Raw genomic sequence first — 18,673 nt, forward strand, 5'->3', positions numbered from 1 at the left:
CACTTTTCTTGAAGACAGATGAGAAAGCAGTTGGACTTTGAAGGAACCATGAAAAAGATTACATCAATGGAAGTCAAAGTTAAGTAACTGTTGTAGTGTATGTCCATTACATTACATAGATAGTCAGCTTGTGCATGCTGTAAGCATATTGTGCTACGATTTGAGTATCCTGGAGTTGTTTGTGCATACTTTTTTCTGTTTAGTAAAGAATATATTAATACACTACAGAGGTCTAAGTTTCCTTGGCTTTTATCACAAAAACCTTTTAAAGACAGAGCAAAAAGGGGGTGCGCATGCGGCCGGCACACATGTCCTGGTGGATTGCTGGTGAACCCCCTACAGCACATTCAGAGCCCATTGATGGGCACCGAACCCCGAAGGGACCCCATCTCACCTCCAGAGCGGACCGGGTGACCTGTTTCTCGATCACAGGCCTCGGCCTGCTCACTAGGCCGTGACTCTCAAGCCTCTTCTTTATAGGATAATGAGATGGCAACTATATTTCTCAGCCGAAGCAGTGGTATGGAACCTGACCTTGATAGTCCTGAGAATTCTCCAATACTTCCTCCAGCTCCACCACAGTATTCGGGGGGATGCGACCCTTATTGCTCGTGTTGCTGACCTGTTACAACGAGAATTGGATAAAGCTACTACTAAATTGGCGGCAGATCTGAAACAAGATTTTCAAGAATTGGGCCAACGTCTTGATAGTATTGAATCTAAAGTTGAGGCAACAGTCCATAATGTGTCCTAAAACTCCAATATGATTACCGAATTGCAGGATTGACTGGATGAAGCTTACTCTAAAATTGATGATCTAGGGAACCGGGCCAGACAATACAATTTCCGTATTCGGGGGCTCCCGGAATCAGTCAAAGAGCTTACTAGCCTTGTTCAATCCCTCATGTGATCCGCGATGCCTGAAATTGATGATCTTCATACAGAGATTGATCGTATTCATAGGGCATCCCTAGATCGGGAGGGCCTCCTAGGGATGTTATTGTCAAACCACATTTTTTCCCAGTCAAGGAAGTGGTCATGAAATATGGTAGAGAACATCCGGAGATGGAACTTGCGGGACATAAAATAGAAATCTTTGCGGATGTTTCTCCGACCACCATCCAGAAACTGAGATCCCTCAAGCCATTACTTTCCCACTTGGTACGGCGGGATATCCGCTATAGGTGGGCCTACCCTTTCCGGCTTCAGTTTACCTACAATGGAAAACCTTATATGTTCTCTACATTTTAAGAAGGTGAAGAACTCCTGCTTCAAATTGGTATCATTTCCCATAGTCCTTCATCTCATTCTCCGTTGGGAGCTAATTCTCGTCCTCCACCACTTTCACCATTGTGGTCTGCTTCAACTTCCAGGAAGACGAAATTGCATCGAAAGACTACTTGAGGTTTTTCTTTTCAACTTCAGGGCTTCGTAATGTTTCTTATTTTTATGTGGTGGCTTCTCAGTGGTTCCCTTGGGATCATTAGCTGCCACTGTTAGGCTGTTTCAAGAAAAAAATGTTATATGTCTGTTTGTCCCACTGTGATTTTTATTCGTGCTGATATTTGTTCTTGTAAAGGTTCTGGTTATATTAATGTTTACATTATGCTGGTTTTATTTTTTGTGCCGGGGGGTGTCTATGGGCCCTCCCAGACTTGGAAGACCCTCCCCTGAGATAGTTCTCTGGGTAGACCTCTTCCCTTGCAGGGCTTTAGTTCTGAAAATCCTGGTTTATTCTTCTGTTTTGTTGTGTTCTAATGTGTAATACCAGACATTGCTTGACACGAGGGTTTGAATACTCCACGTGTCTTCTCTTTTTTTTTCTATTTTTTCTTTCCTTTTTCTATCTGAGGGTCAGCTGTCCTTGCTATTGGTTAATCCTGATTTCTCTTGTGCTCTGAGAGTGGATAGCTCTCACGGACTATAGTTCGCCAGTTATTGATAATGTCTCCCCAACGGTCTGACAGAGGGGTTATCCGATTGCTCTTTCATAATGTCCAGGGGTTAGGCTCTTCGTAACCCTTCAGGAGACACATTTTCCCCCTTCTTTTACCCCACGATATGTCCACAAAGATTATCCTCTGTTATTTTTCTAATGCCACGGAGAAGAAACGGGGGTGGGGAGTGGCCCCTTGTTTATCCCGCTGTTTGTCGTTTACTGAATCTAAAATTATTAAGGATTGGGAGGGACGCTATCTTCTGGTGCAAGGTCACTTGGGAAAAAACTTGCTTACTTTTTCGGTATGCTATGCTCCAAATATCAATCAGGTGGAGTTCTTTCATTATTTGCCTTCAGAGTTTGAGAGTGATGTTATTTTGGCTGGTGACTCTAACCTAGCATTAGATCAGCTGCTGGAAAGATCCCGTACCGTCATGCTTAAATCCCCTTCTAGACAGAGCCGTAAGTTTGCTCAGCTCTTATATCGCTATGATCTTGTTGATGCTTGGAGAGAAGCTAATCCAACTTCCCAAGACTACTCCCATTTTTCTAGAGCTCATAACTGTTACTCCCGCATCGATCATATATTCGTCCATACAAGCACACTTTCCAGATTGATTACAGTAAAAATTGTCTCTACACCTTGGTCCGACCATGACCCGTTTCTTTTAACGCTTTCGTCTTGGACACATGGGAGGACTGCTCCTCATTGGCGCCTTAATGAATCTCTCTTAGGTAACGCTTCTTTATGTCTAGATATTTCCACACATCTGAAATTTTACTTTGAGATGAATAAGGCGGATGAGACGACTCCGGCTATTAATTGGGCAGCTCATAAGGCCTTGGTCAGGGGTTTTCTTATTCAACTGTCTTCGCGACTTAAAAAGGCTCAAAACTAATTGATTCTGACTATATCTAAAGTGTATATTGATCTTGTTGCCCAACATGAAAAGACACCTGATCCTGCTCTATTGGTTAAATTTGACCAGGCCCAATTGGAACTTCATTTGTGCCTTACTACTACGGCGGATAAACAGTTATGTTGGGCTAATCACAAATTTTTCACTTGAAGGGACAGACCAGGTACATTATTAGCACGCAAGCTATCTCCTAAACATTCTCATGTGGCTCTTCCTGAAATTAGACTGACCACCGGTGCTCTCTCTTAAGATCCCAGTAAGATCCTCCAAGCGGTTCATTCCTTTTAAACTGATCTTTACTGTTCAACTTGAAGGGACATCTCCTTATCTGTAAACAGTTTCCAGAGTTCTGTGACTCTTCCTTCTCTTCAGGAGGCCCATAGAGAATTAATGGATCAGCATATCACTTGTGAGGAGATTCAGAACGCCTTAAAAACCTTAGCTCCACATAAATCCCGAGGACCGGACGGCCTTCCTCATGCTTATTATAAAGCTTTCCCTGACCTTCTGATTCCACATATGGCCCATTATTTTAATTATTTACGAGACGGGGGAGTGGTCCCTTCTGACGAAAATAAAGCGTTCATTAGTGTCATTCCTAAGCACAATAAAGATACTACGGCTGTCTCTAATTATCGTCCTATCTCCTTCATTAATTGCGATCTTAAGATTCTCACTAAAGTTTTGGCTTTATGCCTTAATAAATGTTTAGCTCATTATATTTAATATGATCAATCAGGATTTATTAGCGGTCGTCAAACACTTGATGAAATTTGCCAAACTTTGGCACTACTGTCAGCTGTACAATCTAATTGGGACAATTCCTTGTCGATGGAAGTCCTGCTGTTGTCTTTAGATCTCCATAAAGCTTTCTGTCTTGGAACTATTTATTTCAGATGTTAGGTGCATTTGCGTTCGGCTCCTCCTTTTTGACTCTATTGCGAGCTCTATATTGTAATCCCTCAGACCAGGTCTCTATTTGTGGGTATAAATCGGCTCCTCTGCCTATTGGGAGAGGTACTAGACAGGGTTGCCCCCTTTCCCCTTTACTTTTTGCATTAGCAATGGAACCACTTGCTATAGCTATTCATTTTGACCCTGCTATCTCTGGTATCTACTGTGGCCAACGAGATCAGAAATGTGCCTTATTTGCTGATGATGTCCTTATGTATGTGTCTGCTCCTCGAATGTCTTTACCTAGTCTGCTCAATTTACTTCACCGATTTTCTATGGCCTCGGGTCTTACTCTGAATTCCACTAAAACAATTGCTTTAAATATTTCTTTACCCACATCGGAGGTTCAATATCTTCGGGACAACTTCGATTTTCAGTGGGCCCCTTGCTCTCTCCCCTATCTGGGGATCCATCCTACAAGCTATATTTCAACGCTATATAGTGCTAACTATCCCCTTTTTTTAAAGGACTCAAGACCGATTTACATAATTGGGCAGATCTTCCTTTATCCTGATTAGGTATAATCAATTCTATTAAAATGAAGTTTCTGCCAAGACTACTATATTATTTTCGGACATTACCGATTGCGGTCCCCAGACGGGAAATCTTACACTTACAATCTGCTGTCTTTGGATTTATAAGGGGAGGCAAACGTCCTCGGGTCAATAATTCGACTTTATTTTCTCAGAAAAAGCATGGCGGTTTGGGGCTTCCTAATCTTATGACTTATTTTCATGCGGCTCAGATAGCGCAGCTCTCCTACACTACAGCTAGGGGCTATGTACCTCAATGGGTTGGCAATGAGGCCCTATCTTGTTGGCCATATGCTATTGGCTCCCTTATGTGGCTTCCCAGTCGGTTGCGTCCTCCCATCCTCTGCCCTACGTTATCATATTCTTTAACGATCTGGGATAGATGGCGGGCCCGCAAGCCTTTATTTTCCCTACATACCCCTCTGGCCCCAGTCTTTTGTAATCCTGACTTCACACCTGGTTTAACACCATCTGTGCTTCAATGGTGGATCATTAAGGGCTTTTTGTGTATCGGGGATTATTTGGAAGGACTTTGTCCATATTCTTTCCAATATTTTAAGGCAAAATGTCACCGGCCTTTTAGCGAACTGTTTCGCTATAATCAAATCATGTCTTATCACTAAGAAAGCTTAAATTACTGAGACGGAACCCTGTACGCTCACCCCTCTCGAGGTCTCCTGTGGGGCTACGGGGGCGGTGAAAGGTCATCTAATATATATATGCTTCCCTTGTTGATCCAAATATTATGCTGTCTTATATGGTGCACTGGGAAAGGGATTTAAATATTTCTCTGGAGTTAGACACTTGGTGGAATACGGATAATGCTAAAATCTAAAATCTCGATTAACACAACAATCATTGAATCTAACTACAAAATGCTTCTTCGGTGATATTTGGTCCCTACACATCTTGCTAAAATGTACCCTTCTGTGTCACCCATCTGTTTTCGACATTGTGGACAGGAGGGTACTATGCTCCACATATGGTGGAAATGCCTTGTGGTGAATAGGTTTTGGATCCGTTTATTTAATTTCCTTTACTCTGTAACAGGTGTTAATATTCGTAGATCCCCTGAAATAGCTCTATTTAATTTATTGCAAACTGATATTCCCAAGAAATCGATTAAATGGATTCTTTTTATCCTGTTGGCGACGTTACGAAAGCCAAAACATAGGAAACGGTCAGCAATATCGCTGGACTTAGTCAAACAGAAACTTAATTGGATTATGATTAATGATAAACTTACTAGTATACTTAATAACAATACTTCTAAATTTGAGAGCACTTGGGACCCATGGATTCGGTATATTTCTGTTATTTAACAGACTCTTGGCTGGCCCTCTCTCATTTCTTTTCAGGGTTTCTTTACTTTTCTTCCTCAGTTCTTTCCTCACTTTTCGTTCTCTCTACTTTTGTCTACAATTTTACTGATTTTATTTGTACCACTCTGTTTAAGGTGCAATTTGCTCATAATCAATCAAAATCTGAATGTGTTACCAGTGTATTCCTCTCTGAACACTGAACAAGCATGAGAGCCAAGCTGCTAAAACTTTCAGAGAGCACAACCAGAAACAACTGCCTGCATGCATCTCAGATGACAAATAAGATAAGAATATTGTAAGACACACTGGCCTTTGTTGTGCTAATAGGTAACACAAACGAAACCTAAAAGGTTTCAGTATTGTTCCTAAAACCAGGGATAAAAGAAGCAATTTTTCTTTGGACCCTGTAAAGTTCAGGATGTAATTTCAGCATAGCCAAGAATTTGTTCTCTGGACCACATCTGCACACCACCTTGGCAACTGTCCCAATATTTACGGCAGCCAGTACGCAATGATGCCAACATACAACATTAATAGGGGTCTGAGTGTGACTTCTGCAATGAAGAGAATGCCAGGAATGATCACCAATAATCTCTAATAAGTCATTACTCCACAAGTTCTTTACAACACTTATAAATATAGTAGCATTACGTAGTGTCATACATAGGAAGAAGTGCAAAAAGTCTAAGCTAGTCAAGGAACCACATAAAATACTATGTTAAAAGACAATCCTGTACTACCATAAGAAGACCATAATTCTATTAATTAAGATTTGCAAAAAGCAACAATATGACCTAATATAGTTTCAACCTGATCAAAAAAAACAGCAGATGCAAAAACCCTTCACATCACTAGCCTGAAACCTGGAACAGTGCTTGTTTACACTTCTGTCCTAAAGACATACAACAGAATGTACAGTGTGTTGCAAATGTGTGTACACTTGTTGGCAAGGGGTTAAAAGGAACTACAGGCAATGCAGGAAAAAAGTGTCAGCAATTACCACAAGAACTTTACTTGCTAGTAAAATATGTTGCCTGGATTACAGTCCAGGACACAAAGGCAAAAATAAAGGGCTAAAGGGACATATCCCTATATAATGCCTGACAAACCCAGCTAGCCTCCATTTTTTTAGCAAGCAATAGGGAAATCATATACTCTATTGCCAAAATCATTGGGACACACCTCCAAAATCATTGGATTCAGGTGTTCCAATCACCTCCATGGCCACAGGTGAATAAAATCAAGCACCTAGACATGCAGACTGCTTCTACAAATATTTGTGAAAAACTGCGTCTCTTTCAGGAGCTCAGTGAATTCAAGCATGGTATGGTGATAGGTTGCCACTTGTGCAACAAGTCCATCCGTGAAATTTCCTTGCTACTAAATATTCCACGGTCAACTGTTAGTGGTATTATAACAAAGTGGTACAACAGAAACTCAGCCACAAAGTGGTAGGCCACATAAAATGACAGAGCGGGGTCAGCGCATGCTGAAGTGAACAATGTGCAGAAGTCACCAGTGGTGAAAAGCATGAGCAGTGGAGACGTGTTCTCTGGAGTGACCAATCACGCTTCTCTGCCTGGCAATCCAATCAACGTGTTTGGGTTTGGTGGTTGCCAGGAGAACAGTACTTGCCTGACTGCATTGTGCCAAGTGTAAAGTTAGGTGGAGGGGGATTATGGTGTGGGGTTGTTTTTCAGGGGTTGGGCTTTACCCCTTAGTTCAGTGACATTTTGTACAATTTCATACTCCCAACTTGTGGGAACAGTTTGGGGATAGCCCCTTCCTGTTCCAACATGACTGCGCACCAGTGCACAAAGCAACGTCCATAAAGATATGGATGAGGGAGTTTGGGGTGGAGGAATTTGACTGGCCTGCACAGATTCCTGACTTCAACCTGATCGAAAACCTTTGGGATGAATTAGAGCGGAGACTACGAGCCAGGCCTTCTCGTTCTATATCAGTGCCTGACCTCACAAAAGCGCTTCTGGAAGAATGGTCAAACATTCCCATAGACACTCCTAAACCTTGTGGACAGCCTTCCCAGAAGAGTTGAAACTGTTATAGCTGCAAAGGGTGGGCCAACACAATACTGAGCCTTATGGACTAAGACTGGGATGCCATTAAAGTTCATGTGCATGTAACGGCAGCTGTCCAAATACTTTTGGCAATATAGTGTATGAACAGAGGGGAGGTTCCTGTGATGTACTGTAGGATTTTAATGGTTGGTCAAAAATCCTTTTTTCCTGATCATACAGTACAGGACACGGGTTTCTTTAAATCAATCATCCATTCTGACTGGGATACTTAAAAGCATTACAACTGGGGGGGTTGGACAACATAATAAACAATGCCAACAGACCCATGACAAAAAACGTCAACCACTGCACAGACTCAGAGCAGCTTTTAGGGACCTTACAACCAAAATTGGCATCATAAGAAGCTAAGTAGTATGTGTTTTAACAGGGAATGCAGAAACCCTATTCTTTAGATTATACAGGCAATATTAGTCTGATCCACCCACTAATGGTGCAGCAAGAGGCAGGACACTGTTGTGAGAACCTTCAGGAAGCACAAAACGTGAATCTTATTTCCTAGCAGCAGCAATAGCTGAGAGGTAAACCCTTACCACATCCAGCATGCCCAGATAGTGAAGATAAATTTCTCTAGGAAGCTTTGGAGTAGGACATAAGGAAAGCCAGACAATATATTGATTAAAAAGGCACTCCAGTCTCCTCCCAAAAAATTAAAAGTCAGCAGTGACAAATACTGTCGCTGCTGAGGTTTAATATAAGAACACTAACCTGTCCAGGGATCCAGTGATGACCTCACCCGAGCCCATTCTTCAATTGGCACATTATGCTTTTGTCTTGCAGGGCAAAACATTTTTTTTTTTAGTAGTCCTTGTGCAACATTACAAAGGCTCCTTACAAGATAAGGCTGCTTACAGTCAGGTCAGAGGAGGAATTATCCTTGGAAGTAGAGCTTCTGAAGAGCTGAGAACACCAGATTAAGATCCCAAGTGGATACAGGGGAGCAAACAGAGGTAGAGATGGGATTTACTCCTTACAGACCCTAACTAAAGAGTAAGAGGCCAATCGTCTCTAAAACAGAATGGCCAAGGCCGAGATATGTCCATTAATAGTACTCAAGGACAATTTTTTGTGGTCCAAACCAGAGTGGAAGAAGAACACAGGATACATCCCAGAAAGGTGTAGATCAGGTTAAACTCATCCCACCAAGTCACCAGAACATTCACTACCAAGGTCCATGGGTCTCTGGAACTGGCAACAAACCTATCTAATTTGTTGATGAATCTGAAAGCCAGGAAGATCCACATCTGTGTCCCAGCCCAAGGCAAAGGGTTTGAAAGACCTCTAGAGGGAAATCATTTTCCTCTGGATACAGATGATGACGACAACTAAGAAAATTTGCCTTAAAACTTTCCACCCCTGGGATGTGGGCTGTGACATTGTCTGACTGGATTTATGTTGCATGTCCTCGCAACAGAGGAGTCCAGCGGTAAGGGACAGCATAAAGTGGCAATAAATACCTGTTTGTTATTTAGACCTACAGGTGAGCCTATAATAAGGCTTACCTGTAGGTACAGTAAATATCTCCTAAATGTGTGCCATATAGGAAATATTTGCTTTAGTGGCAGCTGGTGACGTTACCGATGTATACTAGCACATTATTCTAGCAAATTTCTTTTGGGTACGGTGTTTCTATGTGACAGAAAAATTCTAGACAAAGGAAGTGTCCGCATCAGATCTAGGAACTCCAATCTTTGAGATGGGTCCTGCGATGATTTCTGGAGGATGATCTAACTGAAGCTCTGCAGAGCCTGTACCATCTATTGGATGGTGGCTGACAGGTACAAAAGGGACTGGTTCTTTAACAGGAGATCGTTCAGGTAACCCACAATGTGAATTCCTTGAGCATGAAACAGAGTCAAAACCAGGGCAAGCGCCTTGGTGAAAACCTAGGGCACCATGGAAAGAGAAGAGAAAAGTGACAAATGGGCAATGCTTATTGCCCACTGAAATACACAGTGTTGATGAGGCAGAAAACTGGGAATGTGTTGATAGGCATCCCGCACATCTGTTGAGGCCAGAAAATCACCTAGATGGAGGGAGGCAATAGCCTACCTGGTATTTTTCAAGCAAAACTTCTGCAGATATAGGAACAGTTAGAAAGTTAACAACAGGCTGAACTCCTCCATTCAATTTGGGAAATGTATAGAGGTTCCAGTGGAAACTTTGAAATCGTTCTACGGTTGATAGAGGAAATAACCCCTTGATCCAAATGATGTTTAACAACAGCAAGCAGATCTACCTGTAATGACAGGGGAAAGGGACAAGTTGGAGAGTGTGAAGTGGGGAGGAATCAGAGTGCAAAACCCCAGTTTGTAGCCCCTGGAAACAATCTGAACACAAGTGTCTGAGATTTTAAGACGTGGTGGTGCCTCCTCACTGTGAAGAGATCTTGGTTGATTTGAAAAAACATGCCTTCTTACAAAAGTACATTCCTGTCCTACACTTAGTGTAGAGAGACAAAAAGAAGCTTTCTTAACCTGAGCACTAGGATGGAACCAGGGTTGTGGGCCATTAGCTTAATACAGACAAAAATGGTTTAACAGACTGCCTTAGACACAACTGCAGGGTTAACCATGTGAAAAATAGCTTTCAGAGCAGCCGCCAAGCTTACTAATTTTGAACACAGGATTATCCTCCATGGGAGCCATGAAGGTCTTTTTAAAATAAAAGAAAAGGATGCATTCAGCACAAGAATTGCCCATTCCCTAAGAAAAACTTTCCTGAACAGGATACTGCTGGGCAAAGCATTTGGAAGCAGCAAAAATCTTTTCAACCAGCATGTGAACCAGGAAGAGCTTAGCTAGTATAGGCAATTTTTGAGACATTAACAAATGCATACAGCTTTAAACAGCATATTGCCGAGTTAAGGAAATATATGTAGCAGGAACATCATCTTAATCTAATTCCTTAGAAAGGTGAGGAGTCCGCTCTCAGGGGTTGTCTAGATCAGCAAGACTGGCGGATCACGACTCCAGCATTGTCTAAATGTTCGAAAAAAGTTATTATTTTAGAAAATGCCTACAAGGTCCTTTACAGATGGTGTTATACGCCTGCCCAACTGGCTTGTTTTACCCCCTCATATTCTCTGACTTGCTTTCGGGGTTGTCAACAAATAGGCACCATGACTCATATTTGGTGGACTTGCCCCAAGGTGTGCAGACTGTGGATTAGGGTCTATGCCCTTCTCCGCACTGAGTTACACACAGATATTAAGCGCAACCTATACAAGGCGCTATTATTTAAACCATTAGTAGGCCTACTCCGTCCTGAGCGGCAGCTGGCATCGCATCTATTTATGGATACTAAATTAACGATCGCGAGAGCTTGGAAAACCCCTCTTCTTAGCTTCGAGGCCGTTAAGAACTGGATGAATTTTATAATGGTTGATGAGAAGCTAACGGCCAAGCTGTTAGACGCCCACCCAAAGTTTTTGCAGATCTGGTGCGCCTGGATTGATGTGGCTCAACTGTCTAGATTTGACCAGACCCTCCTGGCGATATAAGACTCTCCTGGAGCGATCCCCTGGAGCCCTTTCTTTGTCTTTACTATCCTTGTTTACCCCTTCTTTGCTTTTTTTCTTCTTTTTTTTCTCTCGTTCTCGGTTTTTATTAGTCTTCATGCTATTTGCGCGGATTGTAATACTCCTAGAGAATCGTACCTGCAATGTTTTATATACCTGTCAGACTTTCTCGAGAGTCCTTGGTGTAGAGTACCGATGTGAGTCCAGCGACGCCCCGTGCTCAGCTTTTCCTACCCTCTGTATGCGATTTTGGCGATTATCTTTGGCCTTCGCCTACTAGCTCATTGGCCGTTACTTGTTTGCTGTTAACGCAATTTATAAGGTTTCATTCCATCCTTTTATGTATCGTGTTTATGTACTCAGTTTCTCTCCCTGTCAATGCTTCAGTGCATTTGTTATGTCGCTCATCAGAAGAATTGTATACCTTATTCTTCTGTGTCAGTGATCTTGCTTTTGACTGTTTCTTTGTTGGTGTGTTGTCTATAATAAAATCCATTGTAAAAGAGTAAAAGAAAGGTGAGGAATCTTTTTGAGCCGATTCAGCCTCTTCCTGCACTGTGTCTGATTCAAGGTCAAAGTCAAAGAGATTCTTGAGTGGAGGTCGAAGGAGCACAGCCATGACCTCTGTTGTCTAAGACAACCATAAGGCCAGAAATTCTGCCCATGAACTCTGACAATGGGGCAGAAAATTCATCTAGAAATAAAGTGTGAGGAAGGTGGGGCAAAAGGCCCAGCTGACTGACCTGAGTAAAGAAGGGAGTAAGAATGGAGGCAACTATCAGAGGAAAGGATACTGGGCCCTGATCTGATGTACTACATTCTCCAATAGAGCTAGAAGCGGAGACCAAGCTACAGAGCCCACCTGAGCCCTTATCTTGCGCTTATAGAAGGATTCTGATATTCAACCAAGATTCAAAATACTTGTTTTGTGTGTAAATGGAAAAAGAAACGCCTCTACCTTTTCTAAAAGACTTAATTAGTCTTCTTATATGACCAGAGAGTGAGATTAATGACATTCAGGAAAATGTCTAGCTACATTAGTGCCTTTTCTCTAAGTGTGATCTTGTAAATGATCTAACTTCCTCTGGTTCTACCCACATACTGAATGGTAAAACTATTGTAGGTCATCACATACAGTAAATATTGTATACTGGAATTGATATAAAGAACGATTTAGTACTTGAGATCTAACAACTGTTCCCTTCAATATACGCACATATATTTACAAAGCAGAATGTGACAATTGCCAAGCATTCACAGAAGGTGAATCAATCACTGTAAGTTAAAGTACATGCACCAGGAAGACACATCTGTAATGAATTTGTGGTGAATGTCACATTCACGGCTTTCTAAATGTACCCCATATTATTCAACTAAATCCTCTTACTTGTATTGCCCTCAAAGTAACAAAAGGAAAGCGAACTACCCAAGGGGGCTCTTTTTGCAGTCAATAACACCAACTTAAGAATCTTAGAATAAATCGTATCCTCAAAGAACTGCTAAATATTTGTGTACAATATTCTCAACGGTATCACAGTCCCAAAATTTGTTAGAACTAGTTTACTTTGTCTCTACATACAGAAGATCTGAAGTGGCATTGATGTCTTCTTGCTAGTTGTAATAAAAGATTTATTCTGCAGCATTACTAGCGTGTGCTTTCCCAAATGCTACCCTTCTTTTAACTAGCCAAAGAGCGTCCACTGCATTTAAATAGTACATGTTATAGAGACCAGTACATAAACCACCCAGGATCATTCTGATAAAACGAGTACATACCAAACTGAGGAGCGAATAGCAGAAATATTTATCAGCGAGTCATTTTTTTGTATGTGCTAGATAAAGACAAGTGCAGGCAAGCGGCATTTAAAGAAACAGAAGACTGTCCTGAATTGGAATAACTATAAATTACTATTTTAATTACCTCTTTAGATTTTTTCACTATTGGCTGCATTACAGTGAGGTCCATAGTGCTGCCACCCATAGCACTGCTAGTACTTTTGTTTCGGGCATGGCCTTTTTTGAACGGAGCCTTCCCTCCAGGCTGTAGTTCTTTTGTGGGGGAAGTTGGGGATGTGGAGAGAAGAGCCTTTAAAGCTGCAACTTCTGCCTGTAGTGCATCAATCTATAAACCATTTCAAACAGGACAAAACATGAAAAAAAGAATGATTACAGTTTTCCAAATCTGTAAATATGTATGATACAGATGAAGCAAACGCATTTAAATGAAATAATAAACAAACATACGGTTGTTTATACAAAAAACCTAAAAGACAACAAGAAATTTTAACTAAAAGGTAGAACAGAAGAAACATGTCTAAAACTACAAACATATACTATTATTTAACCAACAATAAAAAGACCATGAATGTACTCCATACTGTTACTAAATCAAATATACTTCAGCGAAAACTTTCAGTATTCTAATCACTTTTCACATGAAACAGCTTCTTCAGAGAGAAAAAACAAAAACACAACACACCTTATGTTGTCCCAGACAATATAGATAGATAGATAGACACACACACACCACTAAAAAAAGTTAAAGGAACACTTTGAAAAAATCATGCTGGATATCTATGCAGATATACACTGGGTGATGTGTTAGGAACATATGGATGCCCCATGGTTTTATGGAAATGAAAATGATCAACAGACAGAGGACTTCAATTCAAGACACCCCAAAAATCAAAGTGAAAAAATAATGCTACAGGCTAGTCCATTTTGCTGAAATTTCATTGCAGGAACTCAAAATGGTGCTCAGTAGTTTGTATGGCCCCCATGTGCTTGTATGCATGCCTGATAACGTGGTGTTCTATTGATTTAGGTCAGGCGAGCGTGGGGTCCTTTCAATGGTATCAATGCCTTCATCCTCCAGGAACTGCCTGCATACTCTCGCCACATGAGGTCAGGCATTGTCGTGGAAGAGGAGGGACCCAGGACCCACTGCACCAGCATAGGGTCTGACAATGGGTCTAAGGATTTCATACCGATAACTAATGGCAGTCAGAGTGCCATTGTCTAGCCCAAGGGTCTCCACAGTTTCTAAACAAAGGGCCAGTTTAGTGTCCTTAAGACTTCGAGGGGGCCAGACTGTGGCCAGTGAAAGTAGAAAACGCCCTGGCTTCAACGGCCCATCATTGGCATTAGTAGGAGGAATATTGCCCCATTGTTGGGACCAGGGGAAGGAATAGTGCCCTATTGTTGGTGTCAATGGGTAGAATAGTGCCCTGCCATCGGTGTCATTGGCAGGAATAGTATTCCATTGTTGGGGTCATTGGTAAGAATAGTGCCTTATTGTTGGTATCAGTGACACCGGGCCGCAGTTTGGAGACCACTGGTCTAGCCTGTAGACGTCTGTGTGTCCTTCCGTTGATATGCATCCCCAGACCAATCACTGACCCACCACCAAATCGGTCATGCTGAACGATGTTACAGGCAGCATAATGTTCTCCATGGCTTCTCCAGACCCTTTCCCGTCTGTCACATGTGCTCAAGGTAAACCTGCTCTCATCTGTGAAAAGCACAGCGCCAGTGGCGGACCTGCCAATTCTGGTGTTCAAAGGCAAATGCCAATCCAGCTCTATGGTGCCGGGCAGTGAGCACAGGATGCACTAGAGGACGTTGGGCCCTCAGGCCACCCTCATGAAGTCTGTTTCTGATTGGTCAGGGACATTCACACCAGTGGCCTGCTGGAGATCAATTTTAAGGGCTCTGGCAGTGCTCATCCTGTTCCTCCTTGCACAAAGGAGCAGATACCGGTCCTGCTGATGGGTCAAGGACCTTCTACGGCCCTGTCCAGCTCTCCAAGAGTAACTGCCTGTCTCCTGGACTCTCCTCCATGCTCTTGAGACAGTGCTGGGAGACACCGCAAATCTGGAAATGGCAAATATTGATGTGCCATCCTGGAGGAATTGGATGGCCTGTGCAACCTCTGTAAGATCCAGGTATCGCCTCATGCTACCAGTAGTGACACTTACCCTAGCCAAATGCAAAACTAGTGAAAAACAGTCAGAACAGATGAGTAGGGAAAAAAAATGTCAGTGGCCTCCACCTGTAAAACCATTCCTATTTTGGGGTTGTCTCATTGTTGCCCATCTAGTGCACCTGTTAATTTCACTAACACCAAAGCCGCTGAAACAGATTAACAACCCCCTCTACATATATATACACACACACAGTATAATATATATATATATATATATATATATATATATATATATATATATATATATATATATATATATATATATATATATATATATATACACATATATATATATACACATATATATATATATATATATATATATATATATATATACATATATATATATATATACATATACATATACATACATACATATACACACACACACACATATATATATACACACACACAAACAAACACATACACAGTGAAGGAAATAAGTATCCTCTCCATGTCATTAAGGTTTGATGGCTGACGTTTGGCGACTCGAACTTTCACCTCCCTCCACAGATTTTCAGATTAAGGTCTGGAGACCACTCCATGACCTTAATGTGCTTCTTCTTGAGCCACTCCTTTGTTGCCTTGGCCGTGTGTTTTGGGTCATTGTCATGCTAGAGCACCCATCCACGACCCATTTTCAATGCCCTGGCTGAGGGAAGAAGGTTCTCACCCAAGATTTGATGGTACATTGTTTCCACCACCATGTTTGACAGTTGGGATGATGTTCTTGGGGTCATAGGCAACATTCCTCCTCCTCCAAACACGGTGAGTTGAGTTGATGCCAAAGAGCTCGATTTTGGTCTCATCTGACCACAACACTTTTAACCAGTCCTCCTCTGCATCATTCAGATGTTCAGTGGCAAACTTCAGATGGGCCTGGAGATGTGCTTTCTTGAGCAGACGGACCTTGCGGGCACTGCAGGATTTCAATCCTTGTCGGCGTAGTGTGTTACCAATTGTTTTCTTGCTGACTGTGGTCCCAGCTGCCTGGAGATCATTGACAAGATCCTGGGATGATTCCTCACTGTTCTCATGATCATTGACACTCCACGAGGTGAGATCTTGCATGGTGCACCAGACCTAGGGAGACTGACAGTTGTTTTGCGTTTCTTCCATTTGCGAATGATTGCACCAACTGTTGTCACCTTCTCACCAAGCTGCTTGGTGGTACTTTGGTAGCCCAGTCCAGCCTTGTGTAGGTCTACAATCTTGTCCCTGACATCCTTGGACAGCTCTTTGCCATGGTGGAAAGTTTGGAATCTGATTGTTTGATAGCTCCTGTGGACGAAAATGAGATTAGCAGCACTCCCTTTAAGAGACTTCTTCTAATCTCAGCTTGATATCTGTATGAAAGACACCTGGTAGCCAGAAATCCTGTTGAATGATACGGGATCAAATACTTATTTCCCTCATGAACAAGCAAATCAGTACATAATTTGTTAGACATGCATTTCTTTTGAATTTTTTGTTGCTATTATGTCTCTCAGTGTTACAATACACCTAGAAAGAAGAAAAGAGCAACCGAATGCATGTGCTCCTGCGCTGGACAGTGGACTCCACAATGTCAATATCCCTACATGAGTAAGAAAGGAATGCAAGCCTTGCTGCCCTCAACGGACCAGGGAAATCCAAAGAGAACTGTATATAGGAAACAAAAAGAGGGTGCAGAGGCCTAGTGCATGATCTCTAAAAATGAGATTTATTTATAAATAGTAAAATACTTACAAGAGAATAAAATCAAATGGAAAGCATGTCACAAAGCATGCAATGTGGTCCAAGCTCTGAGGAAGAGGTACAACCTCGAAACGTGTCAGCCACCAGCTATCTAGAGGTCTACAGTCCCCCATCAGACCACCTTCAGGGGTTTTTGGGCCACCTTGCATCCTTTGTGACATGCTTTCCATCTGATTTTATTCTCTTGTGAGTATTTTACTATTTATAAATAAATCTCATTTTTAAAGGTCTCCTGCGTCCTGTCCACAGTCTCTGACCATCTCCTGTCCACAATCTCTGACTCCAGAGATGGAGCTCTAAAGGAAGAGGTGGAGCCTAAAGAGGAAGGGGTGGGGTTTACAGATGAAGGGGTGGGAGATATTTAGATGGCGGGGGGGGTGGCGTCAAATGCATCACAAAAGACTGGAGTCCAAAAGGGGGGACTGCCAGTAATTCTCTAAAATCAAGTAGAGACAAGGATAGCCTTTATTGTTATGAAGCAGGAAAGCAACAGGAAATTATGAAATGTTACTGCATACCTTCCCATGTGCTTCCTTAAGCTGTTTCTCTGCTGTGGCTTGTTTAACATTTGCTTCTCGTACCATTTTATGTGCTTCCTAGGATTACAAAAGCAGCTGTTTACATATAACTTAAAGCAGAGCTCCATTTTCCATCAAGTTTTACCATCCCATCAATTCAAGATCTATTAATAAATTAGGAGGTAAGGGAAAACTGCTATGGATGACACAGCATTAGTGAAATCACTTTTATTGCAGTCTTGGGGATCAGTTTCAATAACAGTTGATAACCAATGATACCACAAAGCTCCTAATTCACTCCCTGGTTATCTCTCACCTCGACTACTGCAACTCCCTCCTCATCGGCTTACCTTTACATAGGCTATCCCCCCTCCAGTCCATCTTGAATGCTGCTGCCAGGTTCATCCACCTTACCAACAGTTCAGTGTCTGCTACTCCTCTCTGCCAATCCCTCCACTGGCTTCCACTCACCCAAAGAATAAAATTCAAAATATTAACAACTTACAAAGCCCTTCCTCAACTCTGCCCCCAGCTACATCACCAACCTGGTCTCAAAATATCAACCAAACCACTCTCTTCGATCCTCCCAAGACCTCCTGCTCTCTAGTTTCCGTGTCACCTCCTCCCATGCTTGCCTCCAGGACTTCTCTCGAGCTTCTCCCATCCTATGGAACTACCTACCCCAATCTGTCTGAGGATCCCTGAAAACCTCTCTCTTTAAAGAAGAATATCGTGCTTCTAACGAGTAAACTGCCTTTTATTTCCTCCATCAGCTCATCCCCCACAGCTATTACCTTTTGTGTCACTCAACCCTTCCTCCTAGACTGTAAGCTCTAATGAGCAGGGCCCTCTGTTTTCTCTTCTACCAAAAATGTATTGTAGCTGTAATGTCCACCTTCATTTTGTAAAGCGCTGTGCAAACTGTTGGCGCTATATAAATCCTGTATAATAAGAATAGTAATCATGCAATATCTGTGTCTTTTTGGGAATATCATATGCGATAATAGAAGAGTCAATTCATCAGAGTAAACAAAGTATTTATCGTAAATTTGGTAAATATGTGAGGTAAATATCACAAAAAAATTTATTAACTGCTTCTCATCCTACGCACATCCTCTGGAACAAGCAGTGATACCAGGATCATGGCTG

The 18,673-nt window shown here is 42.0% G+C and overlaps 1 protein-coding gene across 1 annotated transcript in view; it reads right to left on the minus strand.

The window, feature by feature from the left end:
* RAB3IP (RAB3A interacting protein) overlaps window positions 1–18,673 on the minus strand; it is a 65,461-nt gene that overhangs the window by 15,541 nt on the left and 31,247 nt on the right. The window contains exons 5-6 of the mRNA XM_089674115.1: window positions 17,525–17,602; window positions 13,206–13,406 (exon numbers count right to left, since the gene is read on the minus strand). Of these exons, the coding sequence (XP_089530241.1) occupies window positions 13,206–13,406; window positions 17,525–17,602 (279 nt within the window). The remainder of the gene's footprint in view (window positions 1–13,205; window positions 13,407–17,524; window positions 17,603–18,673) is intronic.

Source organism: Staurois parvus, unplaced genomic scaffold (genome assembly GCF_062004578.1).
Source record: "Staurois parvus isolate SC_StPar_1 unplaced genomic scaffold, SC_StPar_1.0 ptg000147l, whole genome shotgun sequence".
Taxonomy (NCBI): Eukaryota; Metazoa; Chordata; class Amphibia; order Anura; family Ranidae; genus Staurois; species Staurois parvus.